This window comes from Melanostigma gelatinosum (assembly GCF_949748355.1).
Source record: "Melanostigma gelatinosum genome assembly, chromosome: 8".
NCBI classification, from domain to species: domain Eukaryota; kingdom Metazoa; phylum Chordata; class Actinopteri; order Perciformes; family Zoarcidae; genus Melanostigma; species Melanostigma gelatinosum.
In genome coordinates, this window is record NC_136641.1 from 13,439,103 (window position 1) to 13,454,789 (window position 15,687).

The 15,687-nt window shown below is 46.5% G+C and overlaps 1 protein-coding gene across 2 annotated transcripts in view; it reads right to left on the reverse strand.

Moving 5' to 3' along the window:
- The window catches only part of samd11 (sterile alpha motif domain containing 11), a gene marked incomplete at its 5' end in the record, with an annotated part of 50,332 nt that overhangs the window by 13,041 nt on the left and 21,604 nt on the right, over positions 1-15,687 (reverse strand). For both annotated transcript variants that reach the window (XM_079273883.1, XM_079273882.1), the window contains 3 exons: positions 1,109-1,262; positions 6,293-6,484; positions 9,674-9,766. In XM_079273883.1, coding sequence (XP_079130009.1) covers positions 1,109-1,262; positions 6,293-6,484; positions 9,674-9,766 — 439 coding nt within the window. The remainder of the gene's footprint in view (positions 1-1,108; positions 1,263-6,292; positions 6,485-9,673; positions 9,767-15,687) is intronic.

The following is a 15,687-nucleotide window of genomic DNA, read 5'->3' on the forward strand; positions in this document are numbered from 1 at the left end:
ACACACACACACACACACACACACACACATAATAAGCAGACATATTCACATAAACAAACCCAAATTCAATTCGCATCGATGAGCATACATGCAGCTTGAAAAATGGAACAAACACATGCGGATAATCAGCCCCCCCTCCTCGCCTCAATACACACACACACACACACACATATATACACACACACACACACACCCCCCCACAGCCTCCCAGAGCTGCACCACATAGCGCCTGGCCGCTCTGCTTCCTGCTTATATCCCCACACCTACCCCTCACCACCCCCTCCTATGTCTCACACACACACATACACCCTCCCTCCCCTGCTGCTGCACCGCCGGCCCATTATCGATCCCCCGCCTCTCCCCGCGCCACATAAATAATCGACAAGCAATTACCCGCCCACTCCCGCTGCCCCCGGCTTTGTTTGGGAGGCGCAGGGGCCAGCGCTGGGGGGAGAGGAGGGAGGAATAGCCGGGGATGCAGGCGTGCAGCTCCACAGTGGCAGCCAAGAGGTTATTGGATCCTTCGTTTAACCATGTATGTGGAGATGCACACACATTCACACGCGCGCACGCACGCGCGCGCACACACACACACACACACACACACACACACACACACACACACACACACACACACACACACACACACACACACACACACACACACACACACACACACACACACACACACACACACACACAAACGTGCACTGCAGCCAAATATGAGATCAGATCTTGCTGAGGAAGCTTGGAATGAGTGGAAGAATGGGAAGAAAAGTGCAGCGGTTGGTGAAGCTAACAGGCAGGTGATTAACTCCTTCTACTATTTCTCCCATTGACAAGCTTTTTCTGAAAAAACAGAACATCGTTTCATTGTGATTTCCACATTTACTTGTGTTCACATCAACTGGGGCCTCGTATGCAGTATATGTGTGTGTGTGTGTGGGGGGGGGGGGGGGGGTGAGGAGGATGTGGGTGTTGGGCTTCATTAATGATGAATAATGCGGATATTGCAAGCACGGCAGGGTTGCCGTTTCAATTGCAAGATGTGGCCGGCCTAACGTAGACATTTCCTTTGCGAGTGAGTGTGTTTGCAGCCGTTTCTTACCTGTCAGTGTAATGTGCGTCCCGGTGCTGCGGCAGACCCTGCTTGCGTCTCTGGCTGGATGAAGAGGAGCTGCCCGCCGAGGGCAGGTGAGCTTCTAAGGCCGCTGGATTCCTGACCGCCGCAGCCAACGCCTCCTGGCGAGCACGCAACATATCTGAATAAGGAGCAATAAAAGAAAGCAAGTGGAGGCGGAGAGATGGGAAGATAGAGTTGATATGACAAAGATGACGAAGGATTAAGTTGAGGAGAGAAGAGAGGAAAAAAGCAGAGGGGAGGCAAGGATTGAGGTGGAGACAGAGAGGGGAAGATAAAAACAAATTTAGTATCCAGCGGCTCACGTCTATGCAAACGCATTACCAGAAAACTCAGGTTTGGATTGAAACAGAAAATCCTACCGACTATACATTTCACCAGCTTGTTGATGGCTTATTTTAAGCGTGAACAAGTTTTTGGGCAAAATAGTAGAAGTGAAGCATCCTTTAAAGACGTGTTTGTTGTCCTGTCGTGAAGGATGTGAGGGCTAACGATGCCGGTAGCTCATCCATATGCTAAATGGACTTGTAGCGCTTTTCTAGTCTTCCGACCACTCAAAGCGCTTTAACACTACCGGTACATGTCACCATTCAACGACCCTGCTCTACCACTGAGCCACAGTCGCCACCATGTACACGTACAGACACGCATAAGCACATCAACACGCACACACACACACCGAACAAAGATAAACAAGAACAGACATCGTGGTAGAGATGTATGAAATTAGCACATAGCGCTCAAGTCCATCTGTTACACTTCGGAACTGAGCTGACCAGTTTGAAGCAAATGTGAGGAGAAAAAAAAAAGAGGTGGAAGCAGAAAAATGAAAAGGTGCGTTCTTGTAAAAGCGAGCCAAAAATGACTTCACACATCGGGGGCAAAGTGTTTTTACCCCTCCCCACCTCCGCCACCATCACACCTTCTCCCTCTATCTCTGCCTGCCCCCTCTCGCCACCCTCTGCCCTCTACCACTCGCCTCATTTCATCTACTTTGCTCACACCGCCTCCCTTCCTCTCTCTCTCTCTCCCCCAGCAACCCCGTTTCTCTCTCGCTCTCGTAGGAGAAAGGCCTCATCATTATCAGCCAGGCCAGGCCACACCAGGAGACATGGCTTCTAATGAGAGAAAAATCCATCCTGCTCTCTCTCTCCTCCCTCTCCTTGCCTCAATCTATCTATCCTCTCTCTCCACCTCCCCCTCTTTTTTAATTAGACAGATCCCTCGGGAGCGAGGGGCCATTTCCGCCGCCGGTACGGGTGCGACGTGTGTTTGTGTGCGTCTGTGTGATTTAGGTGCTTGCATGTGAGTGCCTGACTGTGTGTATGTGTGTGTGTGTGTGTGTGTGTGTGTGTGTGTGTGTGTGTGTGTGTGCTGAAGCAGTTGAGTGGGCGCCGGGGAGGGGGGGTGAAGCGACAGATATTAATGCGGCCTAGCTCCGGTGTATCGATCTGTTTGCTGCGCCAGGCCACAGGGGAATCGGCTGGCGGCAGACAAGGGTGTGTGTGTGTGTGTGTGTGTGTGTGTGGGTAAGGGGGGGTTGGGAGAGACAAGGGAGGGACCAGAGGGAAACTGGAGCCATAGAGCGCACACACAAACACACACACAGTCTGTTGTGCACTTGCATACACGGTGCAGGGGTGACAGGGTGGAAGAGCTGACCTCTACGAGTTTCCTGTGGTCACAATCCCACCTCACCAATTCTTTTGTATGACTGGGTTAAAGGGGTCCTCCAGTGGTTTAGTATTGCACTTCCATAAAGTTTGGGGACTTCCAAGGAACAGATTTGTAAAGGACAGCACAGATCGATTCTGCAGAGCCCAAGATATCCGGACTATATTGCATCCAACATAGAAACATGAAACCCTAACTTTAGGCTGCAGACTTTAATTAGTCAAGCTCTAAAACACTGTAACCGGCAATTCCCATAATGCAACTCAACAGCGTCTTTCTCTAGACTCTCCCTGCCTTGTAAACATCCATGTCTTTTAAACGCTTCACGTCCAGTTTGTAATGCAGACTTTATGTTATATAACCCCACCGACCCAAGCCACAAAGTAAGCTCTGATAGATTTAAAAATAAAAAAGTATCTGGACAATTTCTCAATAAAAATGTATGTCATTTCTCTATTATTTCTGCCCTTTCTCATCTTATTCCATTCTCGTTTTATCCAATGCGTGTTTGGAAAGCTTCACTCCAACATATTTTGCTCTCTCTATCCCCCGCCCCGCTCTCTCTAATTCTCTTTCATGTGAACTGAGAAGAGCAGGGTCACCTGGGGCTCTAACCTTCAGACTGTGTGTGCGCGTGTGTGTGTGTGTGTGTGTGTGTGTGTGTGTGTGTGTGTGTGTGTGTGTGTGTGTGTGTGTGTGTGTGTGTGTGTGTGTGTGTGTACAGAGTAAGTACTCAGATTTAGAATTTCCCCTCTAAAACTCTTGGTGTTGCAGCTGCTAGAACACAAGAAGAGAGTCCCTTCATCTGCAAATTAAAGTCTGAATTGAGGACACACATACACATATATTCCGTTGCATGAGTTATTTTGGGAGGTCCCAGTTTACCACTCGGACCCATTCCGCTTATCCCTCTTTTGTGCCATTTTTCTCCCCTCCATCATTCCTGGTGTTGGGCCTAAATCCCCTCGGTTAAGCCGGGTTTTTCTCGGCGCGAGAATACAGAGGAGCGCCGCACTGATGCAGCTTTGCCAGCCTCGTGATGGATTTGGTACACAAAGACCGACAACCATCCGCTAAAACGCACCATACATCAGAAAATGTAGTGTCATTTCAGGAAGAGGTGTTCAGCCAGTATATGCTAAGCAAGCAGTACATATGTGGCTAGTTTGTCACACTGAATGTCTTTAACCGGCAGTACTTTGACCAATCACGTGCTGGAGTTTTCAGGCTCTTTGGCATGATGATGATAAAGAGATGTTGAGTGCCAATCACACTAAACTGCAGAAGACGAAACACAAGCACGCGCCTTCCGTACCGTCCCTCCCCTTCACTTTCATCTGGATATCTACCCCCACCTCTCTTTTTCTTTTCTCTCTCCCTCACTCTCCTTTCATCATATGAAGAGGGAGGGAAAGCCCTCCTGGCCATTTCTACAATCCTGCCACCCCTCCACCTCCAACCCCAATTTCAGCCCCCCACTCCCCTTCCCTACTCTTCTTTTGCCCATTAGGTTCAGAGAGAACCTCTCAAACAACACCTACACATCCACACACATGAACAGAGTTCCTCCTCACCCCTGCTTCTTTCACGCACACACACTCTAATTTTCTGTGCCCGACACTTCAAACACATGAAAGGATGCTCTGCGGGGACCAAGGCTAAAGGGAAGGTTGGAGGTGGGGGTAAGGAAAAGGAGGAGGATGAGGGGAGAGGGTATGAAAGCAATGCTAGAGATGGAGATGTGTAGGAGAGATGTTTGGTGATGGGGGCCCAGGAGGGAGGGAGGAGGGGGTCACAGGGCCCCATCAGAGACTAGGTCAATGTCAAGGGGCTCTCGCTGAAGGGATTCGCGTCAGCCTCTCAAGAGACAAAACAGCCGTCCATCTGTCCCATCTCCTGGATTGTTCGTGTGTGAGAGTGTTAGTTTCTTAACAAGCTCAGACTGTTAATTGGCAGAAGGGAGGACGTGAAGGTAGTGTTATACTGAGTTTTCTACATAAACTTGTAAGCAGTCGGTAGATAGACGGAGGAAGTTGCCAGGTGTGGAAGAAAAGTAATATTATCAACACCAAAGGCGTGGCTCTGATGCCCATGGCTCATCATTCGTTTGGAGAATATGAAACACACAAACACAAGAGCAAATGTAAACACACACATTGCTAAGAGGAAGTCTTACCATGACTTTGTGTTTGAAATGGCAGTTGTATGTGTGTCACCCTAGCATTATTAATAAACCATAAACTTGTATGTATGTGGGGTTGTTATTTTTATTTCTTGCTCCGGGAGAAACTATTCCCTCAACCCTGTTCCTCCCTCATTTTCTTTGCCCAGTTCTCTCCTCAGCTTTTTGGGACTTGTATTCCTGGTTTCTCCTCACCTCTTTCGCGACTTCTTCTGCACATATATTGCTTTTAAGTGCAGCTTGGAAGAGGAATGCACGTGTGCAGAATAAAGAACGCTGCGGAAATGATCAAACGATTTGGGATGTGGGAGTGAAGAAAGGCATCGAGTATGTCTATATTGCGCCAGAGCGCCTTCCTCATACCAGCAAGGTTTCTGGGAAAGGAAGCCAGTGATCAGACTGCACCCTGGGCCATAAAAAAACCCACAATGCACTGCATCTTCCCTCTAACTCCTCTAAGACACGAGGAAGAGGCAATTAAAGTGTTTATAGGCTTCGCCCCCTAGATTTGCAGCCAGCAATTAAAAATCATTACTAATCAAATAAAAATAAAAGTAGCTCAAACTACAAGTCGGCCAGGGCATCAATTGGATTTATGCTACTGCAAAAGAGCTCATAAAGACTGGTAGGACTTAATGTTACATTCTTTACAAAAATGTGAGAAAAAGGTTGGCATTTAATGGCAGGCACAGTGAAACGAATATAAGGCCAACTTATAAAATCCAAATTTTCTCATTTTCCCAATCAAACTACATTTCTCTCAAGTTAAAACCAGTCAATGTTACGTGACTGTTGAAATTGAGAAAAACTGGGACACACTAGTGGTTTCGAGGGTGTTGGGAGATTTAGAGGGTTGGCAGGCAGCCAATGAGAGCTTCTAGATCAATCGCAATGTTGATGCATGCACAGCCTTGTGGGTGTTGTTAACAACGGAGGCCAGGGTGGTCAGAAATCACCCAGAGTGACACTTTGACACTGGGTGGGCAAGCACCGCAAATAGAAATGTCAGCCGTCTCCATGGCTGGGGTTTCAATGGCAGCAGTGTGCCGTGTGAAGTAAATCGCAAGTTACTTCAAACTAACTCTGAAGTTATTTCAAAGTTTGAAAAAAAAAAAAAACTTAAAGGAAAAGTAGCTCTAGATCTTTCATCAGTCGGTTCTTACTTGTAGAGCAGGAAATGCTGTTCTGAATATAAAAATCAACTGTGCACTGAGGTAAATACAGTAAGGTGTAACAAAATGAGAGATATTTGAAAGCCAATATGACAGTGAGGATGATGATGACCGTACACACACCTACAAATACAGAGCCCGTGGACTGACCGTGGCCAGGCAGACCCATGCTGCTCGCCAGCTGGTAGAGCCGTTGCTGCTGCTCCTCATAGGACCCTTGCTCGCTGAGCGCTGACATCATGCGCCTGTAGTGCTCCTCGGGGCTCATGTGGCCGTGGCTGCCGCCTGCCTCCACCACCGGGCTGTGAGAGTTCTCTGAAGAGAGGAGGGACACTTGTATCAATGACTGTCAATATCCACATTATCAGGGGATAACTACTAACTGCTGTGCAGTTTCAAACAGAAGCCAGAGGTCACAGATTTGCAAAATTTGAAGTTGAATACCCGAAATCCCATTTCATGAGATCACTGAACTGAACACAGAACACTACAGTTTAGCAACCCTGCAAAGTATACTTATCTGTTTACCCCAAATAAACCAGAGAAGGACAAAAACTAATACTAGTGAGTCCAAATGTTCTTAATGAGCTCACTCACTGCTGCTCAGAAACCGCTTTGTATACAAGATTGTATAAAATGTCTTATTCAGTGACTTTGAGCCGATTGCCTGCATACATCGCCGTTTGATTTAGAATGAAGTGTGTTTTAGGACGCTTTACAGCCCATTAGTGTCTTGCATCTTTATCTAAACACCAGAATTTAATTTGAGTCATTCTGAGCACTGTGAGATGTCTACGGGTTCACAATTTTGCAGGGTGGAGGTAAATTTGGTAATTTTCCAACAAAAATAATTTCTTACACTGTTTTAAAAAACATCACAGAATGCACTCATTACCATTGTAAACCACACATACCAAAGAATTACCCATCATTAATTATATTGTTGGTCTATCTTGCATATTTGTTTATTATTACTGCACTCTGTCGCGAAGGCTTCCTCAGAGATCAGCCAGAAAAACATGCTTCTACACAGATTATTCATTAAGAAGACCGCTAAGACCGCCCTGATGGACTGGAAACTCCTTTGGATGAAGCTATACACATACACATGCATTGTTAATGGTCGGAGCCTGACCCTAGCACGAACTCACTAGTTCTCTGACAGAAAGCACGGAATTATGCATTACTGTTTGCATAAGGTGAAAGGTTTTAAGTGGGGCTGTTTTGCTGGATTGTATTTTAAATATTTTTTTATACAGACTACAAAAGAAGGCCCTGCTTCTTCCTTCATGTGTGGTCATGTGGTGTATGATATCCATCTAGCTGTCAGTCCCCATACTTAATCTCTCTCTCTGACCTCCCTCCTCCCTCTCTCTGTCAATAGTAACATGATCTAAGGTATGGTTGGTGGGGGATATGGGGAGGTGTTTTGGGACTTAGAGGAGGGAGAAAGAGGATGAGGAGGAGGAGGAGGGAGAAGCAGAGGAAAGCAGGGGTTATTTTTACCACCCTCCCTCTTATTGAAACCTGAGCCTGGCCCCGGGCAGGCGAGCAGGAGTGGCGCTAAGGAGCGGAGGTGGGTTGGAGGTGGTGGTGGAGGAAGCGAGCACGCAAGTATCTCTGTCTCCACTGTCAAGCTCTAGCTAATCCACCCAAGGTCCTCAAGTCTATGTGTATGTGTGTGCACGCAACTAGTCTGCGACTGTCTGAAGTTTTCTCGCTCTCTGAACACAGCAGGGGGTGACGATTTTGCAGCGGAAAGAAAAACAGACATCATTTACACAGCGGCATCCAATCTCTTGTGCTCCATTCCTACGCTGCGCTACTCCGTCTCTGTCTCCCTCTCTCACAATTTACTTCACGACTTGCGTTAGTCATTAAGGGATAGTGTCTGTCGCCGAACTTGGAGGACATGAAGACATGCATCGATAAGGAAACACACATGCAGGTACAGAGTCTGGGTTCGAATGTGGATGGAGTGCAAGGTTAAGACACATGATCAGCGGTGTTTTGAAATGGCTTAACTTCATTTCTCTGGACAGCAGGCTGCACGCACACACACACACACACACACACACCCCTTTATCAGTCACCCTCCCTCATGCAAATATACAGACAATTTAAAATGTATGCAAGCCATATACAACCTAACCACACAGGCAAAAGAGCACAACGTCAAAATAAAAACACACAAGCCCCATTTGCCTTAAGAGGAAGCCAAGCCCGAGTACGCACACAGAACTCGCATCCACATGAAAACCCATGCATCTTTCAGAAGCCGAGTTGTGTCTAAATAAGACTATAATGGCCAGGAATGAGTGCTTCTCTACTCAGAGAAAGAGGCTCCAGGCAGGGCTGTTGTCGGTCAAAGGTTACCCAGGGGGAAAAGGTCAACACTAGGCTCAGGCTGAGCTCTCGACAGCTTAATCTGCACTTACCCTCCCCCCCATCTATGCTTTACACTGAATTTAACCATAATAAAATAACATAGTTTGTGTCACTGTACGTGTTTTTTATGTTTGGCTTCGCTCCTGGAGAGTGTGTGTGTCTCTGTGTGTGTGTGTGTGTGTGTGTGTGTACATGTTGTTCAGTCGTCTCCAGAGATGAGACTGGATGTGTGGTGAGCTGCCCTTGGTTTCGCGGTTTTGCCTGCTGTATAATGCATCAGTCAGGAAGTCTTCCTCAGGAGCCCAGAGGGACGGCTGTGCCGGCTCCACGCTGGGCGCCTGGTTTCTCGCCACATGAGGGAAATATGAATAATAGAGGATGGCGACCGGATTGCAGCACTACAGCGGGGAATTGTCTTGCCAACGTATGCCTTTTTAAGATTTGTTATTTATGTTCTTCCCATGTCACATAGAGAGCAGATGAAAAGGCGATAAAGTTTATATTAGGAATCAGCAGCAGAAATGATTCAATCAACAGGGGCCATTATCTAAGGTATTATAACATTTAGATGTTATATTACGTGTGTTCTGCGTTCGGAGCTGCCCCTGGCATTTCCCTACCACCCATGTTCTGTTTTCTTGTTAAAATTGGGACTATTTTCTACTGCAGATGTGGTCACAAAATGAAAACTGTTCAAGTCAGGCCTGTTGAGTGACCAGAGGAATTCTGACATTTTACATGGGAAGAAAAGAGTTTTTATCAATGTCATTTCTCAATGTTTTCAGCAGTACAAATTCTCCTTTTGTGGTGCTCAAAACACCCATCGTATTGGGTTAGCAGCAGAATCTAGCAGACAAAGCTCAGCAGATAAAAACTACTAGTTTTGGTAATTTAAGTGACCCTTTAGTGACTTGATGTGTATCACGCCAACACTGACCACCAGCAGCTAAACTAGTACCACCACATGTTTCCCTCTTCACTCTGCAGCTTCCATCCTTTCTCTTTAACTTTAACTCAGCCATCCTGTCTTCTTTCCCACAATTTTCCCTTCTTTTCGGTCAGAAAATGTCCGTCCAAGCACATCTGTAAAGTCACAAATACTCTGCATGGTCTTACCTTTGGGGGATACGCTACGTGACTTCTTGCTGTCAGAGGGACACTCGCTGCTGCTGTTGGGAGAGAAGCTTCTTCTCTTTCCTAGAAGGTCATCTGTAAGCACACAAAGAGAGAAAGAGCGGTAAGCAAAAAAGGCCAAAGTAAAATCTTGATATTGAAGCTCTGCTCTATGCCTACCTGTATACATGGCGGCTGTTTTGGAAATGCAGATGTAGAAGAGGGGAAGTAAAAAAGAGCCAAAGAGAAAAAAAAAAAGAAGTGATGGGTAGAGAGAAAGAGAGCAAGTAAAGCATGCCACGGGCGTCTGGAGATTTGCTTGTTCTGTCAGATACGAGAGGGGGCCTGCACCGCCGTGGATGACAGATCTGCCTGGCTCATTCACGTGTGTGCGTGTTTTGGTCTGTTTGAAGGAGGGAGGAGGGCTCTGTCTCTCTGTGTCTCCTCCAACCTCTCTTCTCAACATTCTGTCTTAAAGTGTTATCACTATTCTTCCTCTCTCTCTCTTCTCTTTTTCCAGATGTTGGCACAAAAGGCTCTGACTGAACTTAAGTGCACGAGAGCCTCTCAGCTGCTTGGGAAATCACTCTCAGCCTACATTATGTCTGTATCAGGTGTTACTTTTAGTTTTTGTACCTCCACGACAGATAGTCTCCTCCTTCTCCCCTCTCTCCTGTTGCTGTCCTCTCCTCATAAACACACTTCTGATCTTCTTGCCTCATTTCTCATTTCTTTGTCTCTCTCTCTCCTCTTGGTGTGTGTAAAACCTCCTCCCATTAGGAGTTCTCTCTCTCCTCCCATTTACACCCTCCCTGCCTCCGTCTCTTCATTCCTGTTCTCCCTCTCCCTCCTCCCCTGCCACCAAAGAGGAGCATCTAGTGTACAATTATAGCCCCCCATACTGCCTCCTCTTCCTCCCCTCTCATCCTTCCCACCCAATCGCCTCACCTCCAACCCCCTCATACACACCTCAAATCAATACTGGCCTAATCAGAGAGAGGGGATGCAGAGCACATTGCATGCAGTGCCGGCAGGAAGGAAAAGGCTGTTTGTCATTGCTCTCTCTCTCTCTCTCTCTCTCTTTCTATCTCATACACTTTTTTCTATGACTCCGTTTCTTCCTCCACACAGACAGCCAAGCCACAGCAGCAACTGCTTCCCTTCTTACTCTTTTTTTCTTGCTTTCTCTCTCTCACTTCTCTGTGCTTATTTTTAAGGATGGGGAGTGCCCCCCCCCCTCCCCAAGGAGAATGGATCCTATCTCTCTCTCTTTTTCAACAAAGCAATGTTGCATCATTTGCACAGCATGTGTAAACAGTGTGGAGAAACTGGTGCAAAAAAAAGGTCATTTTGTAGCAATACCCAAGTAAACAACATTTGGCAATTTCTGTCATGTGTCCACTCCTGAGTCCAACCTCAGTCATCAACAGAGGAGTGAAGCTGGAGTGGAGTCTCACCTTTAATCCTGAACCTATCACCCAAACTTATGTTCTTTCTTCACTATAATGAGACACAGATAGACAGGGACGGGAAAGAGAGACAGACAGACAGACAGACAGACATTTAGTCAGGACTCAGAGGATGTTGTTGGGCTGCTGAAGGAGCCCTGGTGTTGATGAGAGGGCGAGTGAGCAAACAAGAAAGGGAGAGAGTGAGGTTCACGAATGATCCAGTGTTTGATGTTGCCTCTCAGGTCCTGAGGAGATCCACTCCTATACCATACTAAGGATACAGTGGAGGGAAGGCGGAAGGCAGAAGGGGGAAGGGGGGACGCTAATGGAAAAGTCCATAGACACACATATTGAATGTCTTTCATAATTTCTACTTTTTCTGTCAGAACCTTTATATTCAGTTTTTCTTCTCATTTTCAAATCATGTTTGATTTGAAAATGTGTCTTCTTTAAAAGAAAAACACACAAAAAGATCTCTTATTACTGGAATATTAACAAAGAAAGAGAGAACCCACATTAGTTAGACCCCCTATTCTAACACACACACACCCTCTCATGATCAAACACACACACACACACACACTTGAGTCGTCTCTTGAGCCGACCTCACTCAAGACACTGCGTCTCCTGAGTGAGTGCCCGAGGGCCAGAGATTTGAGGGCGGAAAGCTTTTAAAGCCAATTAAATGGGGCTTCTTAGAGCACCGGCGCTCCCTTTTAATGCCGAACCCTGAGCTCTGCTAGCGTCTACGCTAACACTTTTACTCCCACTAACACTGCTTACAGTCAAGTTTGCTACCCCGAGCATTTCCCTACCACCTGCTTGTTAATACTGCTGAAGAATGAATGGTTATGGAGTCAGGAGTCGACCGTGATTTTACTGTCAAGAGTGCAATAATGAAGTTAAAATGGCATGAGCTGCTATGATATAGCCCCTTGTTTTTACCATTCCTGGTCAACAAAAACAGGCTAACCTTGTTTCAACCACCCAATATTCAAGCCTCTGCCTCAGTTCCTCTTTGCTAGTTAACCTCCTCCTTATCTGCGGTTCCTCCCACTCAGAGAAAAGAGGGATGAAAACAGAGGGACGGATATAAAAAGAGGAAACAGCAGGAATTAAACCCTTGCCTCTTTCATGTGACACCACCAGGGCGAACCATCAGGTAGGCATTCCTCTTTACTCTCTGATTTCCTCTCCTCCCTCAAACTTTAGTCCTCTTCCTCTCCACTCTCCATCCCATGGAGCGTGGTGACAGCTCAGACAGCCAGACTCCTTAATTCCTCTCTTACTCCGTTAATCTGTCATCTTTATCAGGCCGGTGAAGGGGGGCTGTGCGGAGAGGAAGGGGGGGGGGGGGGTGACAGGCGGGGACGTGGGGTGGGCCGCCAGCCACAGCCCCCCGATCAATCTCCACATTACAGCTGACAGAATGGTGCTAATAACTTATTGATCCCCCCTCCGTGCGCCGGGGCCTCCGCCGGCCCTGAAAGCCCTGCCATTGATTGGCTTACAGGCCGATGCAGCTGGCTGGGAGAGGGGGGGGGGGGTGGGGGTGGTTGATGGGGAGAGCGGCGCTTTTGCTCACGCTGAGGAGAGGATGCGCCACCTCCAACACGTGCAAATGTACAGACACAGTAACACTGGTCCACTGTTTGTCATGTTCAATATATTTTCAACAGGGAGAGAGAAATAAAGAGAGGTGGAGAGAGAAGAACACAACTTTCTTCTTTTAAGAGCACTTAAAAGAAGAAATTTGAATTTTCACTATTTACTCAGCATTTTATTTTGGCACCTGTGAATTTTATCTCTTGACAGAAGCATTAACATGTCTTTATGAACAATAACCCTGCGAAGGCATTACGGTACGGCAGTGCAATTACATTCCTGTTAAGTAGTGGGATGTTTTAAATGATTTACAACCCCCATTGCCCTTTTTGCTTCTGTATGACAGAGCTAATATCAGAAATCCTGGAGTGTTTACTTTTGTTTAGAATTGCCTTTCTATGCTCATCAAGTAATACCTAGCTGGTAATATTTTAAGAGCGATCCTCGCTCACAATCAGTTTGAGAAAGCAGGTCTTGCACCAACATGCTGGCCGGCAGATTCACACGCAAGCAAACATCTAAAACCAGGCATTTAAAACCACACATGGAAAGGTGTACACACACAAAAATGTGCTCAAGCCCCAAACCACTGCTACAACCCCCAACCACACACACACACACACACACACACACAAACACACACACACACACACACACACCGACAGGCTGTAACTGCCTCTGGGAGTCTGAGTGTAGGGAGGAGAGAGCGAGAGAGAGTGAGTGGCGGTCCAAAAACACCTTATCTGCCCGTTTGAGTCTCCAGTCTGACCGCAGAACCACGGTTTACAGTCTCCACAGGCAGCCAGACTCTCAGCGTCGGCGCCCCGGCTCTACCCCTCCCTCCCCCTCTCGCAGAGCCTCTGAATAGCCAGCGGCTGGGGAGTGAGAGAGCAAATAAGGGAGGGAGGGAGGGGAGAAGAGAAGGAGGGAGGCAGGCCTCCTGTCTGTCCCTCAGATTTAATTAACGGCCCACTACGGCGCAGAGACGACCCGGCAAGCCTGCTTCCCTTTCCTCCTGACCCACACACACACACACACACACACACAACAACACACAGAGACGTCCGCCGCCATCGCCGCCGCCTGCCCTCCCCTGATACCACCACCGCACTCATTCATCTCTCTTTCCTCTCGCTGTCTCTCTCTCTCCACTTCCAAATGTTTCTTCCATCAATGCATCTCGGTCTCTCTCTGCTGCAGACTTTTCCTTAATGTCCTTAATTTCTCTCCTATCTTACTCCTCTGCCTCTCACATTTTCTCCGTCTACAGTTTAAAGACTGACTTGTGGAGGATAAGTCAAATTGGAGAGTTGACTGACAGAACAGAGTAAACACAATATTATACAGCAAGCTGCGTTTACTGTCTCATTTATCTCAAAGTAAAATAATCCACTGCTCTAAAAATGCATACACATTACACCCACCTTTATTTGGATGCAAATTTAAACATGTGTTGATTTTGCGTTGGCACATATCTGTATAACCATGTGTTACTTGTGTGTAATTGTGCGTTTCTGAACGTGTGTGCGTCTAATTTCACTGGCAGACAGAGTTGGAGCCAGTGGCTGATCGGATTGGACTTGTTTACGGACGCAGAGCGAGCAGCTTAGGGAGCCTGTTAAATCTCCCTTTAGTGCTCAAACGGACAGATTTTAGGGTCTTGGACCCCCCTTGATGTAGGCCACACTGTGCTCACCCTTTCCTCCATCAACCCCCACCTGCCCACCTCTATCCCCTTGTGTTTTCTTCACAAATAACTACTCAGGGCTCTGATTTCTCTATTAACTTTAGCGGCTGATTAGGCCGGTATTTGGGTGGAAATCCGTCACAAACCGTGGTTTAAGACACTGGCTGGATTGGCTGTTGAGCAGTCTAATACCCTCCACCTTCCACCCACCCCAGCTGATATCACAGGCACCGTATGGACAATTAATCTGGCAGACAGAGGAGATGAGCACACAGAGAGAGGGTATGGAGGTGTTGGGTCTGGACTGATTGTGGTTCTAGCTGTGCCTCTGGCTAATGTTATAAGAAGGGACAGGGTCAAACCCAGAGCACCATTGGAGCGAGGTATGGTCTTCACTGATAACCAGACAACTCATTTGTTAATAAGGGGTGAATGCATTTGTTAAAATTTTGGACTGATGGGATGTTTATAATTCAGCAGATCTTTTTTTTTCATGGTCAGTATTTTAGATAGTTTCCTGTTTGCAAAAGTCAGCATATATTGAAAAAAAAGATAAACTATTACAGTTTACATTGATAATAATTTCTATGATTAAATTCATCTGACTTTCATGGTTTGAACCTTGAGAAAAGACATCCTGACAAACATTTTGAACAGGAAAAAATAATAATACAAGAGCCTACAACACTCATCCAAAAGGTGTGACATATCAGTTGAAAGCTGTTTCAAAAGGTATTGACAATATAATACTTTTAAATATAAAATGACATGATAATGTGTTCGGGTTGCTTGTGAAGCATTGTTGCACTCAATTATACCTTGTTGGGATACAGTAGATGACACAAACATATGTCATGAAAGTAGGAACAGTGTGGCAGTACAGCACAGTACAGTAGCTGGACCATGCCATACTCCTAGAAAGATAAAAAATCTGGGTGGGACTCTCTGGCACAGCACTTAACTGGTTTGAATCCTACTTGAAGGACCGAGAATACTTTGTGTCTGTAGCTGATTACACATCAGAGCTGACGAAAATGACATGTGGTGTTCCCCAAGGTTCAATACTGGGGCCTCTTCTGTTCAACATCTACATGCTTCCACTAGCTCAGATTATGCAAAACAACAAAGTGTGTTATCATAATTATTATTACTTTCTGCTCCCAGAGTCAGAACTAAACATGGAGAAGCAGCGTTCAGTTTTTCTGCTCCACATATCTGGAACAAAGTCCCAGAAAGCTGCAGGTCTGCTGAGACCCTCAGCTCATTTAAATCAA